At 38.7% G+C, this 24,425-nt stretch overlaps 1 protein-coding gene across 7 annotated transcripts in view; it reads left to right on the forward strand.

Moving 5' to 3' along the window:
- Positions 1 to 24,425, forward strand: part of ITPR2 (inositol 1,4,5-trisphosphate receptor type 2) — a 489,465-nt gene that overhangs the window by 193,876 nt on the left and 271,164 nt on the right. For all 7 annotated transcript variants that reach the window (XR_009048516.1, XR_009048517.1, XM_057703556.1 and 4 more), the window contains 4 exons: positions 42 to 207; positions 1,391 to 1,564; positions 21,403 to 21,492; positions 21,612 to 21,737. Coding sequence is in view for 5 of the 7 variants with exons in the window: in XM_057703556.1 (XP_057559539.1) it covers positions 42 to 207; positions 1,391 to 1,564; positions 21,403 to 21,492; positions 21,612 to 21,737 (556 nt within the window). In the remaining 2 variants the exon portion in view is untranslated. The remainder of the gene's footprint in view (positions 1 to 41; positions 208 to 1,390; positions 1,565 to 21,402; positions 21,493 to 21,611; positions 21,738 to 24,425) is intronic.

The raw sequence follows: 24,425 nt of genomic DNA on the forward strand, positions 1-24,425 counted from the left end.
TGTAAATATAAGTTATTTTAGAATGATTTTTGGTTTTATAGAAAGGAAAAAAACCCAGTTCAACTTGATGACGAAGGAGGCAGGACGTTTTTACGGGTCCTCATTCATCTGATCATGCACGACTACCCTCCTTTGCTATCAGGAGCCTTGCAGCTGCTGTTCAAGCACTTTAGCCAGCGCGCGGAAGTTCTACAGGCATTTAAACAGGTGAGAATGAGTGGCCCTCAGCGGTTCCACAGCAGAGGCTCTGGGAATATTGTTTATAACATCCAACCTGACTTCATGGTTGCAGAGTTAGTGAGACTGTGCAGCTTTTCCTGGGGACACTTTCTATTTTTAAAGATAGAAATGGCCTTGTCTTAAGCCAAGACATGATCTGTTTTAGAAAGAGTTCCCCACAAGTGATTTTTCAGTTAATATCTTTAATGTGAATGACAGGCCCTAAGATTTAGGAAGGCACGGGGGGGATAATACCGTATTAGGAATTTTGTTGCCACCGCTGTTATTTTGACCCCCAATTTTGCTGATAAATGTGGGTACTGCACTGGAATAAATGTTTTGTGATTGAAAAATGTGTAAATCCAAAAGAAAGGAATTGTGATCGATCTAATCTTTTTCTTTATCATCTTTGAATGATATCAATCTTGAGCAGGGCTTACATGTATTTCCCTAATATTTATCTAATAGAGCATTGATCTTCATTAGGAAGTTTTACAAGAATATGTTCAACTATGAATTAAGAGAGTAATTATATAAATAGATATAATTATTTATATATTTCTAAATGTCACAGAATACATATAAATTAAAGTTTAGACTGTATCAGTATTTTCTTCCACTTATTTTTATGTTTCTACCTCTTTTCAAACAGAGAGCATCTCAGAATAATTAACTTTAGCAGTAAAATTAGAGTTAGAGTATCTTTTATTTTAAATTACTCTTTATAACACTTTGAAAAGCTTTGGTAGGGCTCACCTTATTTTTTTTTTTGGCGCACGGGCTTAGTTGCTCCGCAGCATGTGGGATCTTCCTGGAGCAGGGATCAAACCCGTGTCCTCTGCATTGGCAGGCGGATTCTTAACCACTGCGCCACCTAGGAAGCCCAGGGCTCACCTTTTTTATAATTATAATTATAATGTATAATTAATGTATAATGTATAATTATAATGTATAACTCTTTATAACATGTGAATGTATTGAGTAGAGCTCACAGATATGTTCAGGTAAATTTTCATGATCAATATACATCTAAAATATCCATAAATATTCCAGAAATACTAAACTTCAGCTGAGGGACAAATATGTTTTAAAGACTTGGGATTTTTGACATAAATGAAATAGGAATAAGGAAGTTCCATAAGTAAATTAAGGGTGGAAATTCTGCTTTCAGGTGCAGTTGCTGGTGTCCAATCAGGACGTAGATAACTACAAGCAAATCAAGGCAGACCTAGACCAGCTTCGACTCACTGTGGAAAAATCCGAGTTATGGGTTGAGAAGAGCAGCAGCTATGAGAATGGAGAAATGGGTGAAAATCAAGTAAAAGGTGGTGAAGAGCCCATCGAGGTTTGTTTTCAAGATCTATTTTGAAATAATCCAAACAATATCTTTTAAATCAGCATAAAATTTCCATTTGCCAGTCAGTTGTCTGCATAAACTTGTGCTTTGGTTAAGTCTTATCAATTGCTCTCACTGGTTACCTCACCTGCCTACTTTTTCACTCTTTCTCCTTCCCACTGTAAATCCGAGAATCCAGGAATCAAGACAACAGGAGGGAGTGAGGTGGAGAAAAAAAGGACTGGGTCCTACGCCAAGACCTGTAAAGAGAGGGGAATTTGTGTTTTTACCATTCATGGTGGCTTTTTCTTGCCAACCTGTAAATCATTCCTTTCATTATTGAATATCCTCATAAATATGTAAAAATACCCAAATGGAAGGGCAACGTGCTTTACTGCCAACGTAAAAATCCCCCAAGTCCGTTTGATCTAGAGAATGGTAAGACGGTGATCATAAGTCTTCTGTTATATTGGTTTTAGTTTTCAGTGGGTTAATTAGTTGCTGTTTTCACATCTTGCTAAGTACTAGATAAACCATTAAAATTTTTAAGCAGTATTTTAGCAGACCAGTGCCAACACCGTAATTGATAATGTATTGAATTTCTTAAATACCTGTCTAGTATTTTATTTTGTTGTTATTTTAATCTGGCAGGAATGTAAACTATTTAGAGGGGTTTACCTACTCCAACTTTTCCATTTGTTGGAATACCTAAAATATTTTGTAATGCAGGGTGATGAGTGGGAGGTAACCAGTGGGAGTGGGAGGTAATCAAAGTCATCGAAATACGGAAAAGTTCCAAAGGGAAGTTGAATGGTGGGTAACCACTTACTATTTATCTCAGGACTAATTACCACTGATATGCAAAAAGGTTTTAGGAACTTTTTCTGTGATTTTATAATGTACGTTAGTAGAATGGAGAATGTAGAATTTCTACAGCTTTTTTTTTTTTTTTTGGTTGAAATAGAGTTCTTCCATAGTATATTTAAGAAATTAGAGAAAATTCACTGTTTGTTTAGTATTTGCTATATACCAGCTTTTATAGCAGACACTGTCATGCATGGTATATCTTTTAAAAGGTTACAACAAACTTTGGAGATAGTTATAAAGATCACATTTCTGAGGATGAATCAACTGAAATTCAGAAAACCCAAGGATTTTCTCACTGTCAAGCAACTCCATGTGATTTTAACTCACGTCTTTTTGATGATAAGTTCTAGGCTCTTTAATGTAAGATTGTACTTTCTGATATAATATTTAAAGTTATTGAGATATGTATTACGTTTTCACGAAGTTAGAATACCTTTTCCTTTTACAAATACATATTTTGTAAATATTCTAGAGGATAAATATGATGTTTACCCTTTCAGAACATTTCATTCTTTTATTGTAATAGAGAACTGCACTAAACCTTAAGAAAATGCAGTATGCTCTTTGTAAAAGTTTGCCCAAAATAATCACTTAAGAGTAGAGGTGAGATGTTCCATGAAGGATGTTAGTCACTAGTCTGCAGTTTAAGTTCCCAGTCATGAGGGAAAGTAGAGAAAGAACCTCTGTTGTAGTGTATATCCATGGCATCCTTGTAGCAGTTTAATAAACAGTTTGTATTGATGGGAGAAAGAAGATGAATAAGTCATCTGAGGATAGTCATCTTATTAAAGATAAAACTGCATTACATGTGGGCTATAAAACTATTTTCCTAGGGACTTCAGACGAATATAAGTCAATGAAGCTGGAATGTATTTATTTATTTGTTGAGTTCAGGATTTATCAGTTCAGCAAATGGTAATAATTTTAGGTACTTGAAGCAGGAAATGATTTAATACAAGGAATTAAATTTTTGCACAGTCTGGAGGAACACGGTTCAGAGGCTGCCACTGGCCTATTGATTTCAAGGTCAAATAATCATAGCTACGATTCAGAGGTCAAGAGGCTGCTTTAGCTACTGCCAACACTGCTACCACCACCACCACTGACTCATACCTTAGAAGTATGTGACCAGATAATGCAACCCTCGAATCTATTGAGATTTTCTTTTCAGCACTCACAGCCACAGGAAGGTGGCCTTGAATGGATAGTGTATTAGGAGTATAGGCTTTGGAGAGAGACACCCCAGAATTTACCACTAACTGTATGTGTGACTTTGGGCAACTTATTTTAATTCTTTCAGTTTTGTTTTCATTGTCTGTTCAGTAGACTTAAAAACGGTACTTAGCTCACAGGATTACTGTGAAGATTAACTGAGCAAACTCTGTGCATATGGTGTGTCAGTTAATATGACTTCAGTAGGAAAATATAAACAACAAGGTGACATATTATTTACCAACAAGTCAAGGAGTAAGGCTCCAGTTTTAACTGTTGTCTCAATGCAATCATCATGGACCAGTGGCCTTACTTGCGTGACTGATCTTTCTCACAGTGGCATCATGACAGCATGTGATGATGTCTAGGATGCTAGACATCACAACACTGCCGAGAAAGAATATCTGTGCTTTTCTAGGTCTCGTGTTTAGGAGCAAGTAAACCTTTCTCAGGCGCCCCTTAGAAGATTCTATCTCATGTCTCCTTGGCCAAAGCAGGACCACATGTTTACCTCTAAACCAATGGACTGTAAGATTAGCTTAGACTAAGTAAAAGATGCTGTGCAGGCTAGGATACTCTCCCCTGAGTTACATGGGGGAAGGATAAACAAAATCAAAATCTACTGGCAAGAAGGAAGGAAAGGATGTAGGTGTTTGCCGAAAGAACACAGTCAATGAAAGCTTGTTATAATTATTATTGGTTTTTATGTGCAGCATATTGTACTGTTTACTATGATGCATATGGAATTATGAAATTTTAAAAGATACTTGTTAAATTAAAAGATACTTGTAGGGTTATCACGTCCATTTCCTATGTAGTATTTGTTCTCTCTAGATAGCTCACCTAAGTGAGATATTTCTTAAAACAAACTTCTGTGGTGGGAAATTCACTACCTCCTGAGGTAGCACATTCTGTTGAAATTAATGTAGAGCTTAAGAAATAGAATATTACCAATAAAAAGTCCCTGTAGTCCATCCCTATATTGCAGAGGAAACCATTATCATGAGTTTATGTTAATAATTTCCTTGCTTTTCTTAAGTGTTTTACCATGTATATCTGTGTTTCTAAAACATTTAACAAAATGAAAAGTATTTCATTTAGTCTGTTTTAGATATGTTTTTGTTCTCCATCTTTATCGTTGTATAGCAGTGACATTCATTTTCTCTAATATACATTATTACATTTTAAACACATGTTTATCTAGTAAACTGTTGATGGATATTTTCATTCTTTACAGTTCTAGTGTTTTAAAAGAAAATTTGCTACCAAAAGGAGCTTAAGGAGCTTAAAAAACCTTTAATGTCACCTGATACATGTTTGAGAGTCCCTTCAGGATATATATTTAGGTGTAAACATCTGGTATGTTTACCTTTACCAAATAATGCCAGTTGTTTTCCAAAGACCAAATGATACTCCATCCAGAGTGTATAAGAGTTTCTGTGATTCCCCATCCAATGACTGCTGGTTTCCTCACATTTCTATTTTTGTGTACTTGGTGTGTGTGGTATATTATCCCTGTTGTGATTTTCATATTGCTGGAATTATTATGAGGTTGAACATGTTTTTATATGTTTATTGGACATTTCACTTCCTCTTCCAGTTTAGATTAAGCTAAATTCTGTGTGGGCAGGTAGTTAGGCCCTACCAATATATATATACCTAAGTTTAAAAATATTTTGACATCAAGTCATGTGATGCTATAAGTTCAGAATTGAACACTATCTTTTCATCTATTATTTCTTTTTTCTTGCTTTATTGTGCTTGTAAGATTTTCCAGTACAATGTTGAATAGATGTGGTGATAAGGGGCATCTTTGTTTTGCTTCTGATTTTAAAGGGAATAATTTTTTTTAAACTGTCCTTTTTTAAAAATTATTTATTTTGGTTACATTGGGTCTTAGTTGTGATGCACAGGCTTCTCTCTAGTTGTGGCTCGTGGGCTTCTCCCTAGTTGTGGCGTGCAGGTTTTTCTCTCTCTAGTTGTGACACACGGGCTCCAGAGCATATGGGCTCTGTAGTTTGCAGCATGCAAGCTTCTCTAGTTGAGGCGCGTGAGCTCAGTAGTTGTGACATGCAGGCTTAGTTGTCCCTCAGCACGTGGGATCTTAGTTCCCCAATCAGAGGTCAAACCTGCCTTCTAGTCTGCTGCATTGGAAGGTGGATTCTTTATCACTGGACCACAAAGGAATTCCCTTAAAGGGAATAATTTTAATATTTCACTATTGAACATAATTTTATTGTATTTTTTTTGTAGATACTTTTTATCAGTTGAGGAAATTCCCTTGTTTTTTGTTTGTTAATTTTTACCACAAATGATTATTGACTTCAATTAAATATAGTTTATGCATCTATCAAGATTGTTATTTTTCTTTAATTTCAATCTGCTAATTTTAATAATTTGAGTCATAAATAGAGCTTCTACCATAGTAACCTTGCATTCTAGAATAAATGTATCTTGGTGATATTTTTTACAGCACTACATCCAGTTTGCTAGTATTTTGTTTAGGATTTTGCGTCAGTGTTGTCAGTGAGATTGGCCTCTAATTTTCCTTTCTTGTACTGTTTCTGTCAATTGTTGGTATCAAGGTTAGACTAATCCCATAACAAAGTGAGTTACACAGTCTTCCCCTTTCTTTGGGTGAGATTGGAATTGTCTCTTCTGTGAATGTTTGGTAGAACTTGTCTAAATTTGCCCGGGCCTTACATTTAGTTTGTGGGAAGATTTTAGCTAGTAATTATTTTTTAAGGTTATGAATTCATTACAGTTTTCTCTTTTGGGTTGACTTGTGTATTTTTCTAGCTATGTACTTTAGTTTTCAAATTTATTCATCTTCTTTCATTGTCTTTTGCGATTTCTGCTATATCTGTAGCTTCACACCCCTTTTTCATTCTCTTCTTTCTCCCTTTAGATTTCACTCTTTGTGTTGTACAATTCTATTGATTTTGACAAATGCATGATGTCAGCTACAATCTCACTAGAGCAGTACATATTCTATTCATCCATTTAACGAATCTATTTTTAGCTTTCTTGAGCTCCTGGGTTTGTTCTATTTCATTGTATTTATCCTACTATACTCTAGCCTTTTATGTTGACATACTTTTCAGACTTCAAAAAAATTTAATGCTATACTTTCCTTCTAAGGAGCTGCATGCCACAAATTTTGACAAATGGTATTTTTATTATTGTTCAATATTCGATATTTAAATAATTTCATTATGATTTCTTCTTTGGCCCATAGTAGTTTCTTGGAAATGAGTTTTTAAATTTACAAAGGCATTTATAAAATTTACCCTTTTTTTGGGTTATTGAATTCTTAATTAATTCTTAATTATTCTTAATTATTGAATTCTTAATTAATGTGATTAACGTGGTTATGATGATATCAGTTCTCCAAAATTTGTTGAGATGTGCTTTTTGGTCTATTATATCTTCAGGTTTTAGAAATATTTCATGTGGGCTCGAGAAAAATGTGAATGGGTGTAGGATGCCTTATATATGACTAGGAAATTGAGCTTATTGTATTTAAATCATCTATCTACTCACTAATTTTTTTGTTTTCTTGATGTATCTGTAATTGAGATTTGTTGACATTTCCCACTATAATGGTAGGTTTATCAATTTCCCCTATAGTTCTATCAAGCTTTACTTTATATGCTTTAAGGCTATTTTATTAGCTGCATGTAAACTTAAAATTATTTTTAACTAGAAACAAAAAGCTTTTATCAGTTGGGAGTTATTTTTTCCCACTTCTGATGAAGATGTTCCATGTCTTCTGGCTGGGTTGCTGCTGTTGAGAAGTTGGTTATGTGTTGAATAGTGGTGCTTTAATTCTGATTTTAAAACTGATTAAATGTTTGTTAAACCTTATTCTTGCCTCCACATCTATTAGTTTCCTTTTTAAATTTTCCATACCTGGGACTTTGTGCTGCATTTGAATAATTTCTTTAGACATGTCTCAGTTGCTCTTCAGGTATGTCTTATCTGTAGTTCACGTTCCATCTTTTTTTTTTAATTAATTAATTTATTTATTTTACTGGCCGTGTTGGGTCTTTTTTGCTGTGTGTGGGCTTTCTTTTAGTTGCAGTGAGTGGGGGCTACTCTTCGTTGTGGTGCGCAGGCTCCTCATTGCCCTTCTCTCGTTGCGGAGCACGGGCTCTAGGCGCGTGGGCCTCAGTAGTTGCAGCACATGGGCTCAATAGTTGTGGCTCACGGGCTCTAGAGCGCAGGCTCAATAGTTGTGGCGCACGGGCTTAGTTGCTCCGCGGCATGTGGGATCTTCCTGGAGCAGGGATCGAACCCGTGTCCCCTGCATTGGCAGATGGATTCTTAACGACTGCGCCACCTAGGAAGCCCCTCACGTTCCATCTTGACTTTTAATTTCAACCATTCTACTTTTTCACACCCACCATTTGATTAAAGAAATCTTTTTAGTCATTTTTTATCACCGTCTGTTGCCTGCTAATGTTTGTAATTTCATGTGGCTATTTTTATAGTCTGTATGTAATACTCATCCCAGGATCTGAAGTACTTGGGAGTTTCTTAACGATTCTTACCCATGTGGCTTGTTTCGTTATGTACTTGGTCATCTTTAATTATGAGCTCATATCTTTTGGTTTTTTTGTGGCTGCGCCGCGTGGCATGCGGGATCTTAGTTCCCCAATGACCAGGGATGGAAGTCGTGCCCCCTATGTTGGAAGTGAGGAGTGTTAACCACTGGACCGCCAGGGAACTCCCTCTTTTTTTTTAAATAGACTTTGTTTTTAGAGCAATTGTAGGTTTAGAGAAAAATTGCACGGAAAGTTCAGTGAAAGTCCGTCCATTTCCTCCTCCCCTTCCTTCAGTTTTCTATGATTAACATCTTGCATTCATTAATGTGGTACATTTGTTGCAATTGATGAGCCAGTGTTGATCATTATTATTAACTAAAGTTTATAGTTTACTTTAGGTCTTGATGTGTGGATTGCATGATTCCATGGGTTTTGACAAATTCATAATGCTGTGTGTAGTATCATATAGAATAGTTTCATTGCCCTAAAATTCCTCTTTGCTCCACACCTATTGGTCCCTCTCTTATGAATCCCTGAGCCCCTGGGAACTCCTGAGGAACCCCTGATCTTTTTACTGTCTCATGTATCATTTTGCCTTCTCCAGAATATAGTTGGAATTTTACAGTATATAGCTTTTTCAGACTGGCTTCTTTCATTTAGCAATATGCATTTGAGGCTTTTCTCTGTCCTTTTGTAACTTGCTAGCACATTTCTTTTTATCGCTGAATAATTCTCCATTGCCTGGATGTACTACAGTTTGTTTATCCTGTTCACCTATTGAAGGACCTCTTGATTGCTTCCAATTTGGGGCCATTATGAGTAAAGCTGCTATAAACATTTGGATGTAGGTTTTTTCTTTTTTTTTTTAGCTCTTTATTGGAGTATAATTGCTTTACACTGCTGTGCCAGTTTCTGGTGTACAACAAAGTGAATCAGCTGTATTTATACACATATCCTCTCCCTCCCACGACTCCTTCCCACCCTCCCAATCCCAGCCCGCTAAGTCATCACCCATCATCGAGTTGATCTCCCTGTGTTATGCAGCAGCTTCCCCACTAGCTATCTGTATTACAGTTGGTAGTGTATATATGTCAATGCTGCTCTCTCACTTCTTCCCAGCTTCCCCTTTGCTCCCCGCCCCCCCACCCAGTGTCCTCCAGTCCATTCTCTACATCTGCATCTTTATTCTTGCCCTGTCACTGGTTCATCAGTACCATTTTTTTAGATTCCATATGTATGTGGGTGTAGGTTTTGACCTTTTAGACTTTGAATTTGGGGCTTGAAAGCTGGCATGTTTTCCTCAGTATTTGTGATTACCTCCTCCCGTGGCCAGGGGGCGCTGTGAGCCTGCGATCACGTGGCTCCCTTCCCACACACCTGTCTGAAGGCAGGAATCTCGGGTTTAGCTCCCTGAACTTGACAGTTGCTTAGAGCTGGCTTGTCTTTCTGGGTTGCAGAGCTAGTACTACTGGCATTTGCCTTCAGGGAGACTTACCATGTTGCCCTGAAGCTTGGAAGTCTCTGATCTGGTTTCAGGTTACTTTTTCTCTTTGTAGTTGGAGGGTGGGGTCCTTTGGAGTTGTCCATTTCCGGTGAGTGCAGAAATGTACTTAAAATAGGCTCTGTATCTAGGATCTAGTGGTTTTGTAATAGGAAGGCCATTTGCAGTTTTCAGTTTGCTAGTCTTGCTGAAGTTCTTGGGACTGTGTTTACGTAGATATTTAATAATTTAAAAATTGTGTTAAGAACGTAGATTCTTCGGAATATCTAAGTTCTTCTGAGGTTTGTGTTTAGTCCAGAGAAGATTTCGTTTGCCTCATGGAGGCCCTTTGGGATATGACATTTTGTAAACATGTTAGACAAAATTTTTGGCTTGAAACTTTTGGGGACCTTTTATTAGTGGCAATTCTAGTCCCAAAGCTTGAGTGAAAGTAGGCTTGTCTTTGTACATAGGAGCTCAAGAGAGTTTTTCTCCCTTCTTTGCCTTTGACCAAGCCACCCAAGACAGGTACCCCTTTGTTCTTTTACAGGCCACGTCTTTCCTTAGGGTGTCTCTTGATTACTGCTTGGAAATTTCATGCATTTTTCTGGTTTCTGGCATCCATTTGCTGCCTTCTCTTTACTCAAAGGAGATAGTTTAAATATTTTATCTATCACTTCTGAGTGTTGTTTAGTCAGAGGGGTTTCTCTGCACTTCTATTTCAACATTTTCTATTTTTGACCATACTTAAAATTAGAAAACTCTTCTTTATTTTCAACTCATATATTTACCCTTGTAATGTCTGTTACTGATGCTAGATTTGAGTCAATGTGGACCATATCTGAACCTATTCTACTTGATTTGCTGTCATGTTTCTCCAGAGAACCCTTCTTTTGAACATTTTGCTTAAAGTACAATTTTATCCCTTCAACCATCATGCTTCCTTGACTTTGTACACACCTGAATTTCTCATTTCCCTTCTTGAAGTTTGATATCTAGAATCAAATCTAGTATTTGAGATTTAGCTCTTGCTCTCAAAGAATGAATACACAGGATAACACACATAAAACAATATGACGAATGTGTGATTAAATATTGAACTGTTGTAGTACAGAGAAGGGAGCAGTCATTGTGTTCACTGTTTTGAAAGATTGGGAGGATTTTGTTAGCTAGTGACTCAAGAATAATCACAAGAGAAGCAGAATTCAACAAAAATAAGTGATTTGTATTTGAAGTGGCTGTAAATTGGGAGCCTTTGAAGATTTTGGGGAAGGATGATTCAGCAGAACAAGAGACTAAAGGTGGGGACCAATTAGGAGCCTTTTGCCCAAATTCAGATATGAAGTTAGGTAAGTATGAACTCTAGGGAAACAGCACTAGAAATGTATACTAGCAGGCGTGTTGAGAAGCCAGAAGAATGGTATGAGGGTGAGTCAAAAAATTATCCGCACTCCAGTTATATTAAAATTTCTGTTGGCCCATTGTCTTATCAGCACTTTCTGTTCAAGGCTACTGTCTCCCCAGTCACTGCTGTGCAGGTGTGAACGTGTTACATCAGGTCATTTGTGACTGTGGTGTGGGCAAAAATGGATGCCTCACCTGTGATTTGCATGAAAGAAGAGCAGCGTGGGGTGATTTGTTTTTTATGGTCTGAGGGTGTGCATCTCTGCACACTTGTGCCCACACTGTCGACACTCTGCAAAATCTTTGTTTTGTGGTGTTAAAGCATCCTCCCTATAGTCCTGATCTTGCTCCATCGGCCTTTCACCTGTTTGGTCCCCTGAAAGCAGCCCTACGAAGACGAAGATGCACTTCTGATGAAGTGAAGACAGCAGTGTATTTGTGGCTTGCAGCTCAGCCTAAACCACTTTTTTAATGAGGGAACACGAAAGCTTGTTGACAGATGGGCAGAGTGTATTGGAAAGCAAGGAGATTATGTCGAGAAATGATGTATTTGTCTTTTCTAAAAGTCAATTCAAATAAATTCTATAGCCAGAGTGCGGATAATTTTTGACTCACCCGCATACATTTATAGTAGATTAATACAGGGAGAAAAAGTAAGAAACTACAAAGTTACTAACTTGTACACAGCCAGATAATCTACATTATACTATGAACCAACTGCCAGATAGTGAGAATTTGTTGTAAACAGGATGGAACGTATCACAGTGTCAATGGAAACAGCCAGTAGCAGGCAGCGTGCACTCTGGCAGGCCAACATAGATAATAATCCTTTGTTGTTTAGTAAATCTTGACAAAGGCTCTAAACACAGGGTGATTGGCATTGTTTTAAAACAGCTCATAATGGTCTAACTTTGTGCCTGCTTAGATATCAGAAGACCAGGTGACATGAAAGTGAGTCTTCATTTTAATAATGAGAAATGTTTCCACTAACATGAAAGTGTGCTTCCCCTCAGTGGTAAATTGTGTGCTTGTTGGCAATAAGTGTGAATTCATAATCCATCTACAAACACTGAGAAGTCTCAGCGTAGCCAGAGTTATCCCATTATTGTAGCTGATCTCATATAAGCAGGGAGGAGGATGGGGTGGATTTGGTTTTCTGGTAAGCCCATTGCATCCCTGGCACCTATGAGCCTTATTACCTATTATATCTTACAGGGTTTATTAACTTACCTTCCAGGGCATTAAAAAACTATACCATTGTTGCTGCGAGCTTAAAGGCTAGGGTATAGCACGTTGACAGTCTCGGTAGTGTTCCTAGCTCATCACATTCAAATATGTGTTGACTGCTAAATATAGGAAGGAAGGATTAGCTCAGGGAACCGTATCCCAGTGGGTCAAGTCAGGATTGCCCTTGCTGCTCATTCACCTCTTAAGAGCTGAGAAGCAGGCCACACAGGCATCACGTGGCTTGTAAGAGAAGTTCCCACTCATGTTAAATATTTTGGTGGTGGTTAATTTTTCTTCACAATGATTGCGTTTCTGTGTCGGTATATCTGTATTTTATTTATCTCTACATCTAGCTACCTACCTATATGTGGTTGCCTGCTCCTTTAAAAAAACTTACTTGTGGTCTTCACTGATTTAATCTCTGATGTTTAAACCATCTATCTAGTTTTCACTTCAAGGACTATTTTTTTTTTCCTTTTTGGGCTTTCTTTTTTTTTAATTAATTAATTCATTTCTGTCTGCATTGGGTCTTTATTGCTGCATGTGAGTTTTCTCTAGTTATGGCGATGGGAGGCTACTCTTTGTTGTGGTGCACGGGCTTCTCATTGCAGTGGCTTCTCTTGTTGCGGAGCACGGGCTCTAGGTGCGAGGGCTTCAGTAGTTGCAGCACACGGGCTCAGTAGTTGTGGCTCGCAGGCTGTAGAGCACAGGCGCAGTAGTTGTGGTGCATGGGCTTAGTTGCTCCACGGCATGTGGGATCTTTCCGGACAAAGGATCGAATCTGTGTCTCCTGCATTGGTAGGCGGATTCTCAACCACTACGCCACCAGGCAAGTCCCCTTTTTGAGGTTTCTAACTGATTCTTTTTCATATCTCTGCATTCTAGATTTATATCTGCCCGTTTTCACTTCATAGTTTTTTGCTCTTTTAAGGTGTGTGATGTAAGGGGCAGAGTTAACTGGAAAGCGTCTCTGGGGGCTCACTCGGGGCTCCCTGGGCAACAAGTTGGCTGGCTCTTTGCAGGGTGGGGGTGGGGTGGGATGGGGTGGGGGTGGGGCATCGCCATCTCTGCTAAGAGGCTGTGCACTCATTTGGCTTCTCATGGGACCTGTGGCTTCTGCCTCTCAGTCTCATTTCTGTGGGCCCCATCGCTGGTGTTCCTGATCAATTGCTATAAACAAGAGGCACCTAATTCCAGACGGCCTGGTGCCCGAGACATTTTGTGTACGTTCATTGCTGCATCGCTCTCAAACTTGCCGCGTGGAAAGTCGCTGTGAGGTGGGAGCAGGGTGGTTACTCAGAAGCGTGGACCCAGACTGGTGTCCGACCGAGCAGCCATACCTCTGTGTGGGCTGATGGGAGGCTGGGGGACACACGCCCGCTCTTCTCTGCTGACCCGTGGCTTGTAGCTCTCCCTTCCCCAGGGAAGCTCTGCCTCACCCCTGCCGAGGGATGCTGTGGGGTCATCCGAGCGGCAACCACAGAGGGGTCCACCGGGGGTGAGAGATGTTCTTCCTCACTTTATGATTATTTTAAACACACTTACACTTAAAAGTCCTTTCAGGATATTCCTTGCTTGTTTGCATTTCATTGGGAATGACATAATCTCATTACTGAGTTTTTGTTTTCTCTCTTAGCATTAACTTTCCTCTTAGGCATTTGAATGTTAGTTCGCAATCTTATCTTACTGAGAGAATGAATTTAATTCCCTTCCTTCTCTCCCTCCCTCTTTCCTTCCCTCCTTTGCTTTTTCTCTGCTTGTCTCTCTTGGCATGCGTTCCTCGTCTGGTGGTTTTTCTCTTGCCTCCGCATCCCATTACTCTTTAAAAGCAAAACCCGGCTTCCATTCTTTGCCGACCACTTCTGATCTTTTTTCTTTGGTGAAGCAAACAGGCAAGGAGGCTGATCCCTCTAGAAAGACATCTTGAAAGAAAATTGTGCTTTCCCAAGTGTTAGCACTTTGATTCCGCACAGCAGGGAAATAGTTCTGTATAAACTTGGTTTCTTCAGCAAAACTTAGGACTAACTGACAAAAGTAACTGGTAGAATGTTTAACCTTCATGGCCTGGTACAGAAAGACTCCATGAGTTTCAGACAGGATATTCCTACAGGATCTGACCAGTGAGGGACACTGTGGTAACTACATGGAGCACTTTTATCTATTCATTTGGGAGAGTGGTTTCCTGAACTTTCCTTTTATGGAATTTGTTTTCTTGTCTCCATTTTCTGTTTTTGCCCTCAACCTCCCTGAATATTCATTTTGCTTGTTTATGTCACGTTACATATCTCTGTCCTCTATGGCTGAGCCGATGTTACTGAAGGTGATTGCTCCATGAGTGTCACTCAGTAAGTCCTTTCACAAGTCATGCATCTGGAAACTAATTTTTGGCTTTGAGCCACATGCTACTTATTCACATCCTCATTCTGTTTGATTGTAATGCAAGTTCTTCAAGGTAATGCTTGTATCTCCTGAATTTGTTTTCTTTGAGTTACTTCCTGGGTAAGAACCTTTCCCCCCTCTTGTCTTCTGGCTTACATTTAAAATTAATGACATTTTAGCATAAACGTATTTTTTTAAATTTATTTTATTTTTTATTTATTGGCTGCGTTGGGTCTTCGTTGCTGTGTACGGGCTTTCTGTAGTTGCGGAGAGCGGGGGTTGCTGTTCGTTGCGGTGCACGGGCTTCTCATTGCAGTGGCTTCTCCTGTTGCAGAGCACGGGCTCTAGGCGCGTGGGCTTCAGTAGTTGTGGCACATGGGCTCAGTAGGTGGTGGCTCGTGGGCTCTAGAGCACAGGCTCAGTAGCTGGGGTGCACGGGCAGAGTTACTCTGTGGCAAGTGGGATCTTCCCAGACCAGGTCTCAAACCCATGTCTCCTGCGTTGGCAGGCGGATTCTTAACCACTGCGCCACCAGGGAAGCCCCCATCATAAATTTATTATTTCCCTTTATGTTTTAGAGGACAGTTACTACTTTCTTCATTTTTTTCACTTTGACATTTGTTCTCAATTTTGTATAAGTTGATAGCAAGGTTCCTAAGTTCCTATATGTTTTTTTCCTCAACAACTGGCTTACAAGGTAATTATGGAAATTGATTCATTCAGATCAGAGTGTGCCAATATCGTTGGGCCAAGCAGCAATGATTGCTTGCTGAAGAGGGAGTCGAAGAGAAGGTGCTGATTCCTTCTCCTCACCGGTACATACAGCCCCCTTCTCACAGCCACATCTGGGTGTGCTCTGGGATGACTGTGACTAGGGATGGTTTCTTCACGTAACATCAGGTACCAGACATAGTCTGTAAGGGCTCTGGTATATTGCTGTTTTCATTTCCTGCACAGCGCTTTGTTATTCTTTGTCACCCTGATGACTAAAGGGTTGCCTGTCCTTCCTACATTTCATATAATACTGGTGAGGAGCATATAAAAAAGTATTATATAAGTGAAGTATTATAGAAAGTATTGTAGAAAAAGTACTGCACATGGCTGTGCTACCGTGGGTTCCTGTTGCACTCCTATGAAAGTAGCTATTGGTTTACATTGAACATACCTGTCATCGGTACAGTCTATTTTTTTTAGAATATATCTTTAAGCAAAGAGAATGCACTCCAGTAGTACATCCTTTTTTGTTTCCTTATTATCGGAGATAACGATAGTCGAAGAGATCTGGGGTGTTTTCTAGGACATCTGATTAAACATCATCAAATACTAATTAAAATGGCATCAAGTGAATCAGAAAATGCCATATTTGTATTTGTCTTGGGATGAAGGGAAGGAAAACAGGTTTGGAGTAAGGCTAAGAATTTGCATTTTAGGGACTTCCCTGGTGGTGCAGTGGGTTAGAATCCGCCTGCCAATGCAGGTGACACAGATTTGAGCCCTGGTCCGGGAAGATCCAGCAACTAAGACCTTGTGCTACAACTACTGAGTCTGCACTCTAGAGCCTGCAAGCCACAACTGTTGAGCCCATGTGCCACAACTACTGAAGCCCTCATACCTAGAGCCTGTGCTCCACAACAAGAGAAGCCATTGCACTGAAAAGCTCTCGCACTGCAATGAAGAGTAGCCCCTGCTCACTGCAACTAGAGAAAGCCCGTGCACGGCAACAAAGAGCAAATAAATAAATAAATAAATTTATTTAAAGAAAAAAAGAATATGCATTTTACCATCTAGAGGGGCAAGGATTTGTGCCTAGGTTGAGGGAAATCTGGAGGGAAGTTGTCCTCCAGCCTCTTCCCTGCACTGTGGATCTTGGGCTAAGTCTTCAAGCCGCCTTAGGTGCCAACCAGGGAAGCAGAAACTGTCGAACAGGACCCCATGATGGTCTGAATTAGCTTTACAGGCAAGGTCAGATAAGTAGGTCTAGGCTGATGTTAGGGTCTCTGCAGCCCCCTGGATATCATCCTAAATGGCTGGTATATGATGTTACTCTTAGAGGGGAGGGAGAGAAAAGACCTCATCCTCCCACAGCAAGGCTGTCATTCAGTTGTCTGGAGGAGGTGGTATTTACTAGGAAGAGCTTCAACTAAATTATCATCTGGTTGGTCAGTCAAGCATAAAAGACTGATTATTACATGTTTTTTCTTGTTTTGGTGGGAGGTGGGAAGGGGAAAGGATGGCACCTGACATCTGAAGTTGGGAGGAGGGTGATTGGTAAGTGATGCTGCTGATTGGGTTGACCAGTGGATACAGGAAGAGAAGGCTGGGGTCCAGAGGGTGAGCAGAATACTTCCTGGTCTTGCTGACTTGACGATGTTGCTGAGGAAGGACATCTTTTCGCTTCACCGGGGTGGCAACAAACAGAAGACATGCACTGAGCTACTTTAGTCACAGCTGTAGTAGATGCAGGCATTTCTACATTGTAGGATTTGGAAAGTTCTTTTTTTAAAAGCATGATTGCCCTTGTTTAAACTAAGGAGCCAGATCTTCATTAATTTGTGCTCATGTTTAGTTCACCGTATAGTTCATGTAATATTTTATGTCATCTTTTCTTTTTTCTTTTTTTTTGGCACACGGGCTTAGTTGCTCTGTGGCATGTGGGATCTTCCTGGAGCAGGGATCGAACCCGTGTCCTCTGCATTGGCAAGCGGATTCTTAACCACTGCGGCACCTAGGAAGCCCAATGTCATCTTTTCTGTTGATCTGAAAAGAGTTTCCTTACCTGATGTAAAATAAATTTGGGAGCAGTGCTGTGTTCAGAACCAGTATTTGTTTAGGTATTTACTCTGAGTCTGTCTAGATCCCTGCTGCCCATCCAATTGCTGGACTCCTCCAGAAATTTCTAGACCCTTCTAGACTATCCTTGCTATGTTGTTTCTGAATATACTGCTTTATGTTACAGTTGATAGGAAACGGTTACAATAAAGTGCAAGTACTTTGGGAGCGCCATATTTATTCTTCAACACTATCGTCAAAGGGATAATTTGGATATTTACTATAAGCATGGCACTGTTCTCAGTGTTTCACTTTTTTTTTTCTTTTCCTGAGACTGCTCACCTCTGGGACTCTGCGTGAATCACACTTCTACATTTTGCACCTTACTAATATTTTGTCATTAGAATAATGCCAGGGATTTGTAGATTTTTCCATTGACCTAGGACCAAAGTTGTATAGGGTGTAAAAAAATATAATCAATCTCTTCCCTTTCCGGAGGAAGACTCTTGGAACATCTTTACTTAGAGCATTTTGGCATCAAAATAAGGAAACAAAACCTAACTGTAGTTATATAGTTTACATATTTCTTAAATTCCCCCAGTTGCTGCTTTGGGATCATCCAGATGTTCTGTGAGTTAATATTTTTGTTTGATTTAATTATATTGAATTATTTTCTGAAATTTAAAAGGGCTGTTTATTGCATTCTCTGGCGTTGCCTCCTTTTGTTGATTGCTGGCAATTTTAAATTAAAATAGTTTTTCTTCATAGTTCCCATACTTAAAGTGTTTAGCATTGTCTGTATCCTCTCTTGGGTAGAACTAAAGAGCATAACTTTTTGTAATGTAGTACATCTTGCCCGAGATTACTTTTCTTAAAACAAGACAGGTGCTTTTTCTTCAGGCCGTTGTTTGAAAAATAAACTTAAATATATCTGCCAAAGCTTTGCCTGTATTTTTGACTGATTTTTTTTAAAGTTGACATATATCAGAAAGATCTCCTTTCCACCTTAGGAGCTTTGTCAGTCTTTAGACTTGGTAGCATCTTAATCCTGGCTTGAAATACAAACTTTTTTTTCCTTTTAATATTTCTTCTCTTCCAGAAAAAAAATGAATATGACATTCATTTTTTGAAATTGAAAATTTGAAATTCAGCCTTTACCTTTGTGTTCAGAAAAAGGAAATTTAATTATATTTCTAGCTTTGCAATTTCTACTTCTCATCAATAAATTATTTTTGCTATCAAATAGAAACCCTGTTTGTCTCGTGCTCTGACCTCCAGCCTCTTCCATCTAAACTCTTTACATTCATATGAGCCACTGGGACCCCTTCCCTCTTCTACACTGGTTTCACTTACGTATATAGCTTTACATTTTCTTCTACAACTTTCTCGGATTCACTTAGTGTTTATTGTCTTGTAGATAATATCTCCCATTCTTTTTCTCTTTCATTTACCTGGGTTGGAGATTGGATTGCTTTCATTTCTTACCTAGAATTTATTATCATAGCTGACACAACCCTGGAAGGTAATGGTAACAGTTTGAATACTTTCAGTGTTTTTATTCTTCACTTTTTGCAATTCCAGTTTCATTGAATGAAAGGGACAGAGTGGTCAGAAAATCTTGGAGAGTATCCTGTCACAATAAAACAAAGTGGGATTTAAAGAAAATGGTAGTGAACCATAGAATCAGATGATAAAGACAGTTTTAGTAATTATGAGTCATTGACACATAAAACACTTTTAGTATAGTAGGTTATTATTTTGAGAAATTTAATGGGGGTAATAATCTGAGATGCAAGACTGCTTCCCCGAATGGGCGATATCTTGGAAAGTTCTTAGCCTCGACTTGGCCTTATTGTCAGAGTTCAGAAAGAATCAGTAGAAGGTAGAAACCATTCGTGCACCAGCAACAGATGATGCAGAGAGAAGAGGCAGGGGGAGATGGAATTGAAAAATCCATGCTTTGAAAATTTTTTTCCCTGAGACACAACGGGGAAGGTAGACAGTTTTGTGGATCATCCTGGACATTTTCAGATGGAGAAGAGACAGTGTCCTATAGGGGAATTTCCATATGCTCAGTAAAATGGGAGAAGAGTTACTTGCTAAGATGGAGTTCAGATTGAGAGCCTGCATCTTGGACAGTATTTGCCTGGAGAGAAGTCAGAGAGGAACACAGAGCTTACTGAGCAGTGGGGATGGATCCACACAGACCAAGTCACTCTCCTGCTTGAAGCCTTCCATCAGAATTCTTTGACTAGCAAAGAAAAAAATATATATATATTTAACTTGGTTGCATTGGGTCTTAGCTATGACTCTCAGGCTCCTTAGTTGTGGCTTGCCAGCTCCTTAGTTGTGGCATATGGGCTCCTTAGTTGTGGCAGGTGGGCTTCTCAGCTGCGGCATGCAAACTCCTAGCTGTGGCATGCATGTGGGATCTAGTTCCTGGACCAGGGATCAAACTCAGGCCCCCTGCACCGGGAACGTGGAGTCCTATCCGCTGTGCCACCAGGGAAGCCCCAGGAAAATATATATATTTTTTCTTTCTTGGTTTGCATTAATTTTGTGATTTTTCATGAAACACAGTAGGAAAAACAGGGGCAAATAAAATTCTATCAATTGGCTTCACATATTTTTAACTTTTTCCTGACCTTAGCTTGGAGTCCCCTTTAACTATGAGAGTCTAACATCTTCAATGTAGTCAGGACTTTAGGGTGTTTTCTAACCCACGTTGAACTTGACATTTGTCCCAAGTGCAGTTTTTACCTGTTGTAAATCAGGGAGGTGGTCAGGCCCCACTCCATCTAATTGCTCACTTTTGCAACATGCTGTCAGTTCTTGTCATTTTCTACACACTGTTGTGCGTTTCTTTCTACAGCACTTTTGGCTAAGGTGACTTCTTCACCTAGCAAGTGTCCCCCTACCCTTCCACGTCTCTCATACTTAACTAAATAGTTTTCATCTTTCAAGACCTTGGCTTAGACTTGTCCTCCTTCATAAAGCTGTCTGAAGCTATAGCTAGCCTCTGTCTCTCTCTCTCTGAGTAGTGAATTTTGCTCAGTTCAAATCTTTATTTTCATATTTCTCCCTGTTTTCTTAGGTAGACTAATTTTCTTGTGGGAAGGACCATATCTTCTATTTCTTTTATATCCATTCACCATTGTCTAGTACCAGGCATGTATTGTCTTAATAAATGTTCAGGTATTAAATTGTTTGTAAATGGTGTTTTATTTTCATATAGTAACTCCAATAGTTGATATTTAAAATATGTAACTCCCTATGTTTGTTTTTTTATTATATTTACAAATAGTAGTTGTTGTGATGAAATGTTTTTGGTGTTTCAGTTCCTCTTAATAAGCTTTATTAATTTCGTAATTTAAAATATTATTTTTAATTTAAATTTTCTTTTATTTTTTTCATTTTCATGGTTCTGTACATGGTTGGTTGGCCTCCAGTCATGACTCAAGGTTGTCATGGTAACCTGTCAGCGAAGTCTTGGGTTAAGGTTTTTTTTACCTCCCATCCCTGAAGTGTTTTCCACTGTTACGATATGCTCCTTCAGTCTTCTTTTTTTTCCTGCAGTTTATCCCCAATAATAAAGTTATGCCTCCTATGCCCTGAATTTTTACTATTCCTTTTCCTATAGGCAGTATAAAATCATGATATGTTTGATACAATTAGCATAAGGAAATGCACTGATAATGTTACGTGTAATACCTTTTCCTTTTTAACTTAACTCATTTATTAGTAATGCCATAGATCTTGTATTTGGTTGTTATTGGGAAGTGGTCATTTGCATGACTCCTTTAAGCCAAGGAACTTTTAATGGGATAAAAAAATACAAAGGAAACATTTAAGTTGAGTAATAAATTCACCATAAAATAATTACAAAATGTATTTATTACAGAATAAATATGTTTAATACAAAGCTATATAGGGCATAAAATACATCTTTGTGTTTGTTTTAGGATTCAAACATTTTAAGTCCAGTGCAAGATGGGACAAAGAAACCTCAGATTGACAGCAATAAGAGCAACAACTACCGGATTGTAAAGGAGGTCAGCAGATGTAAAGTATTTCTGTATGGGTTTATATCGGCATGGCAAAGACGTTTTCTTATTTATTATATTTAATATCATATTTGTTATATTCAATGCTTTCCTTCTTCTTTTGAAAGATTTTGATTAGGCTAAGTAAACTCTGTGTTCAGAATAAAAAGTGTCGGAATCAACATCAACGATTACTGAAAAATATGGGCGCCCATTCAGTGGTGTTGGACCTGCTGCAGATACCCTATGAAAAGGTAAGTTCTTAGGTCCTGTTTTCCTTTCTTAATTTTGGTACAGTTTCAATACAGCAAAGTTACAAAGAAATTTTTTCCCTGAACTATTTGCAGGTAAGTTGCCAACCTGATGCCCTATCACCCCTGAGCCCTTTAGTGTATATTCCCTTACAGACATAACCAAGTAACAACCTTCCAGATGGGGAAAGAGCATCGCGCTCTACTGCTACCTACCTCAGCCTCACATGCCATTCACATTGCTCCCATCATCCCAATCAAGTCCTGTTTTACAGAAAGTTCCACTGCAGAAGCAGGTGCTGATTGGTGTCGTGTCCATTTAAATCTCCTCACGCTGGAACTCTCATGACATTGACACTTTTGAAGACACATCAGCTGTTTTGAAGACGGTCCCTCAGTTTGGGTCATCTGGTGTTTCCTCGTGATTCGATTCAGTTATGCATCTTTGGCAGGAATGTAACAGAAGTAACACTAAGTTTTTCCCACCACTTCCTATCAGGCAGCATACGATTTTGATTTGCCTCATGACTGGTGATGTTTACTTGGGTCACGTGATTAAGGTGGTGTCTGTCAGGATTCTCACTGTGAAGTACTCAGTTTCCCTTTGTAATGGATTTTTTGTGGCACGGTTCTTTGAAACTAAGTAAATATTCCATTTTTTAAAATCAAACTTTCAATTTATTCATTTATTTTTATCAGTATGGACTTATAGATGCTCATCTTATTCAATAGGTTATATTAGGTTTCTACGTTGTTTATTTTGATTGTCCCAGATTTGGCCAGTGGAGCCCCTTCAAGGCAGCTGCCCTGTCTTCTAACACGGCCACGTCGTTCTTCAATTAGTTCCATGCTTTGTTGCACATTGAAATATTCCAGGTGCACCTTGCATTTTTCTTGTTCCACCTCTGGAATTGGCTATTTCTTTAACAAGCCCCAGTTCGATTTGGGGGAGAGTGGTATTTGGGAGAAAAATTCTGGGAACTAAATGTACTCATTGCTGTGGGGGTTTTGCCCCTCCAGGCCTTCTAAGTAGACAGATCTAGAGAATTTATGTGTGTGTGACTGTAGTTACTTGCTTACTAATATCCTGTTTATAACTCATCTTCCATCACCACTGCTGCCCATTCCTCCTTCTGAATGTCCTCTGCACCTCACTCAGGCTCTGACCACCCCCGCCCCCCAGGGTGGATACCCTCTTCATCTCTCTTGGTCACCAACCTGCCATGCCAGGCCCCTCTCTGTGGACACCCTCCCCACTTGGACTTTTCACTTTTCATACTGAATTGCCTCCTCTCTGATTTAGTTACATTCTAATATGTAAATTTATAAGGTGGTATAATTCAAACTATGTTAGAGAATGCAATAAAAGAATTATTGAAAAGCAGCAAAAGGTATTAAATCCTTAGTATTTATTATCCAAATTATTATATCTTTAATATTGCAACACAGGCATTGGACATGTGATCAAGTCCCTTTCTCTAATAATATAACTGTAGTGTTGAGTATTTTGCTACTGCTTTGTGTTTGTGGGTTTGCTGTTTTGTTCTTATTATATTTTTATTGAAATGTAATTCACTTGCAATATTATATTAGTTACAGGTGTACAGCAGAGTGATTTGATATTTCTATACATCACAAAATGATGTTACCGTACAAAGTTATTACAGGATTATTAACTATATTCCCTATGCTGTACATTACATCCCTGTGACTTGTTTATTTTATACCTGAATGTTTGTACCCCTTAACCCCCCCTGTTTCACGTATCCCCCTCTCCCATCCCTCTCCCTTCTGACAACCACCAGTTTGTTCTCTGTATTTATGAGTCTTTCTGTTTTGTTATGTTTGTTCATTTGTTTTCTCTTTTAGATTCCACATATAAGTGAAATCATACAGTGTTTATCTTTCTCTGCCTGATGTATTTCACTTAGCATAATGTCTTCTAGGTCTATCCATGTTGTCCCAAATAGCAAGATTCCGTTCCTCTATGGCTGAGTATTGTTCCATTGTACATATATACCACATCTTCTTAGTCCATTTGTCTATCAATGGACACAGTTTGCTTTTGTATCTTGACTATTATATAATAAGTAATGCTGTAGTGAACATATGGGTGCATATATCTTTTTGAATTAGTGTTTTTGTTTTCTTCAGAAAAGTACTCAAAGTGGAATTGCTGGATCATATGATAGTTCTATTTTTAATTTTTGAGGAGGCTTTATACTGTGTTCTGTACTGGCTGCACCAATTTACATTTCCACCAACAGTGCACAAGGGTTTCCCTTTTTCCACATTATCACTAACACTTGTTATTTTTTTTTGATAACAGCCTTTCTGACAGGTGTGAAGTGATATTTTACTGTAGTTTTGATTTGCACTTCCATGTTGATTAGTGATGGTGAGCATCTTTTCATGTGTCTGTTGGCCATCTGTGTGTCTTCTTTGAAAACATGTCTGTTTAGTTCCTATGCCCATTTTTAAATCAGGTTGTTTGTTTTTTTGTTGTTGAGTTGTAGGAGTTTTTTTGTATATTTTGTATATTAACCCTTTATTGGATATATCACTTGCAAATATATACTCCCATTCAGTAGGTTGCCTTTTCCTTTTGTTGATAGTTTCCTTTGTTATGCAAAAACTTTTTAGTTCGATTAGGTCCCTTTCATTTACTTTTGCTTTTGTTTCCCTTGCCTG

Source organism: Hippopotamus amphibius, chromosome 12, assembly GCF_030028045.1.
Source record: "Hippopotamus amphibius kiboko isolate mHipAmp2 chromosome 12, mHipAmp2.hap2, whole genome shotgun sequence".
Lineage (NCBI taxonomy): Eukaryota > Metazoa > Chordata > Mammalia > Artiodactyla > Hippopotamidae > Hippopotamus > Hippopotamus amphibius.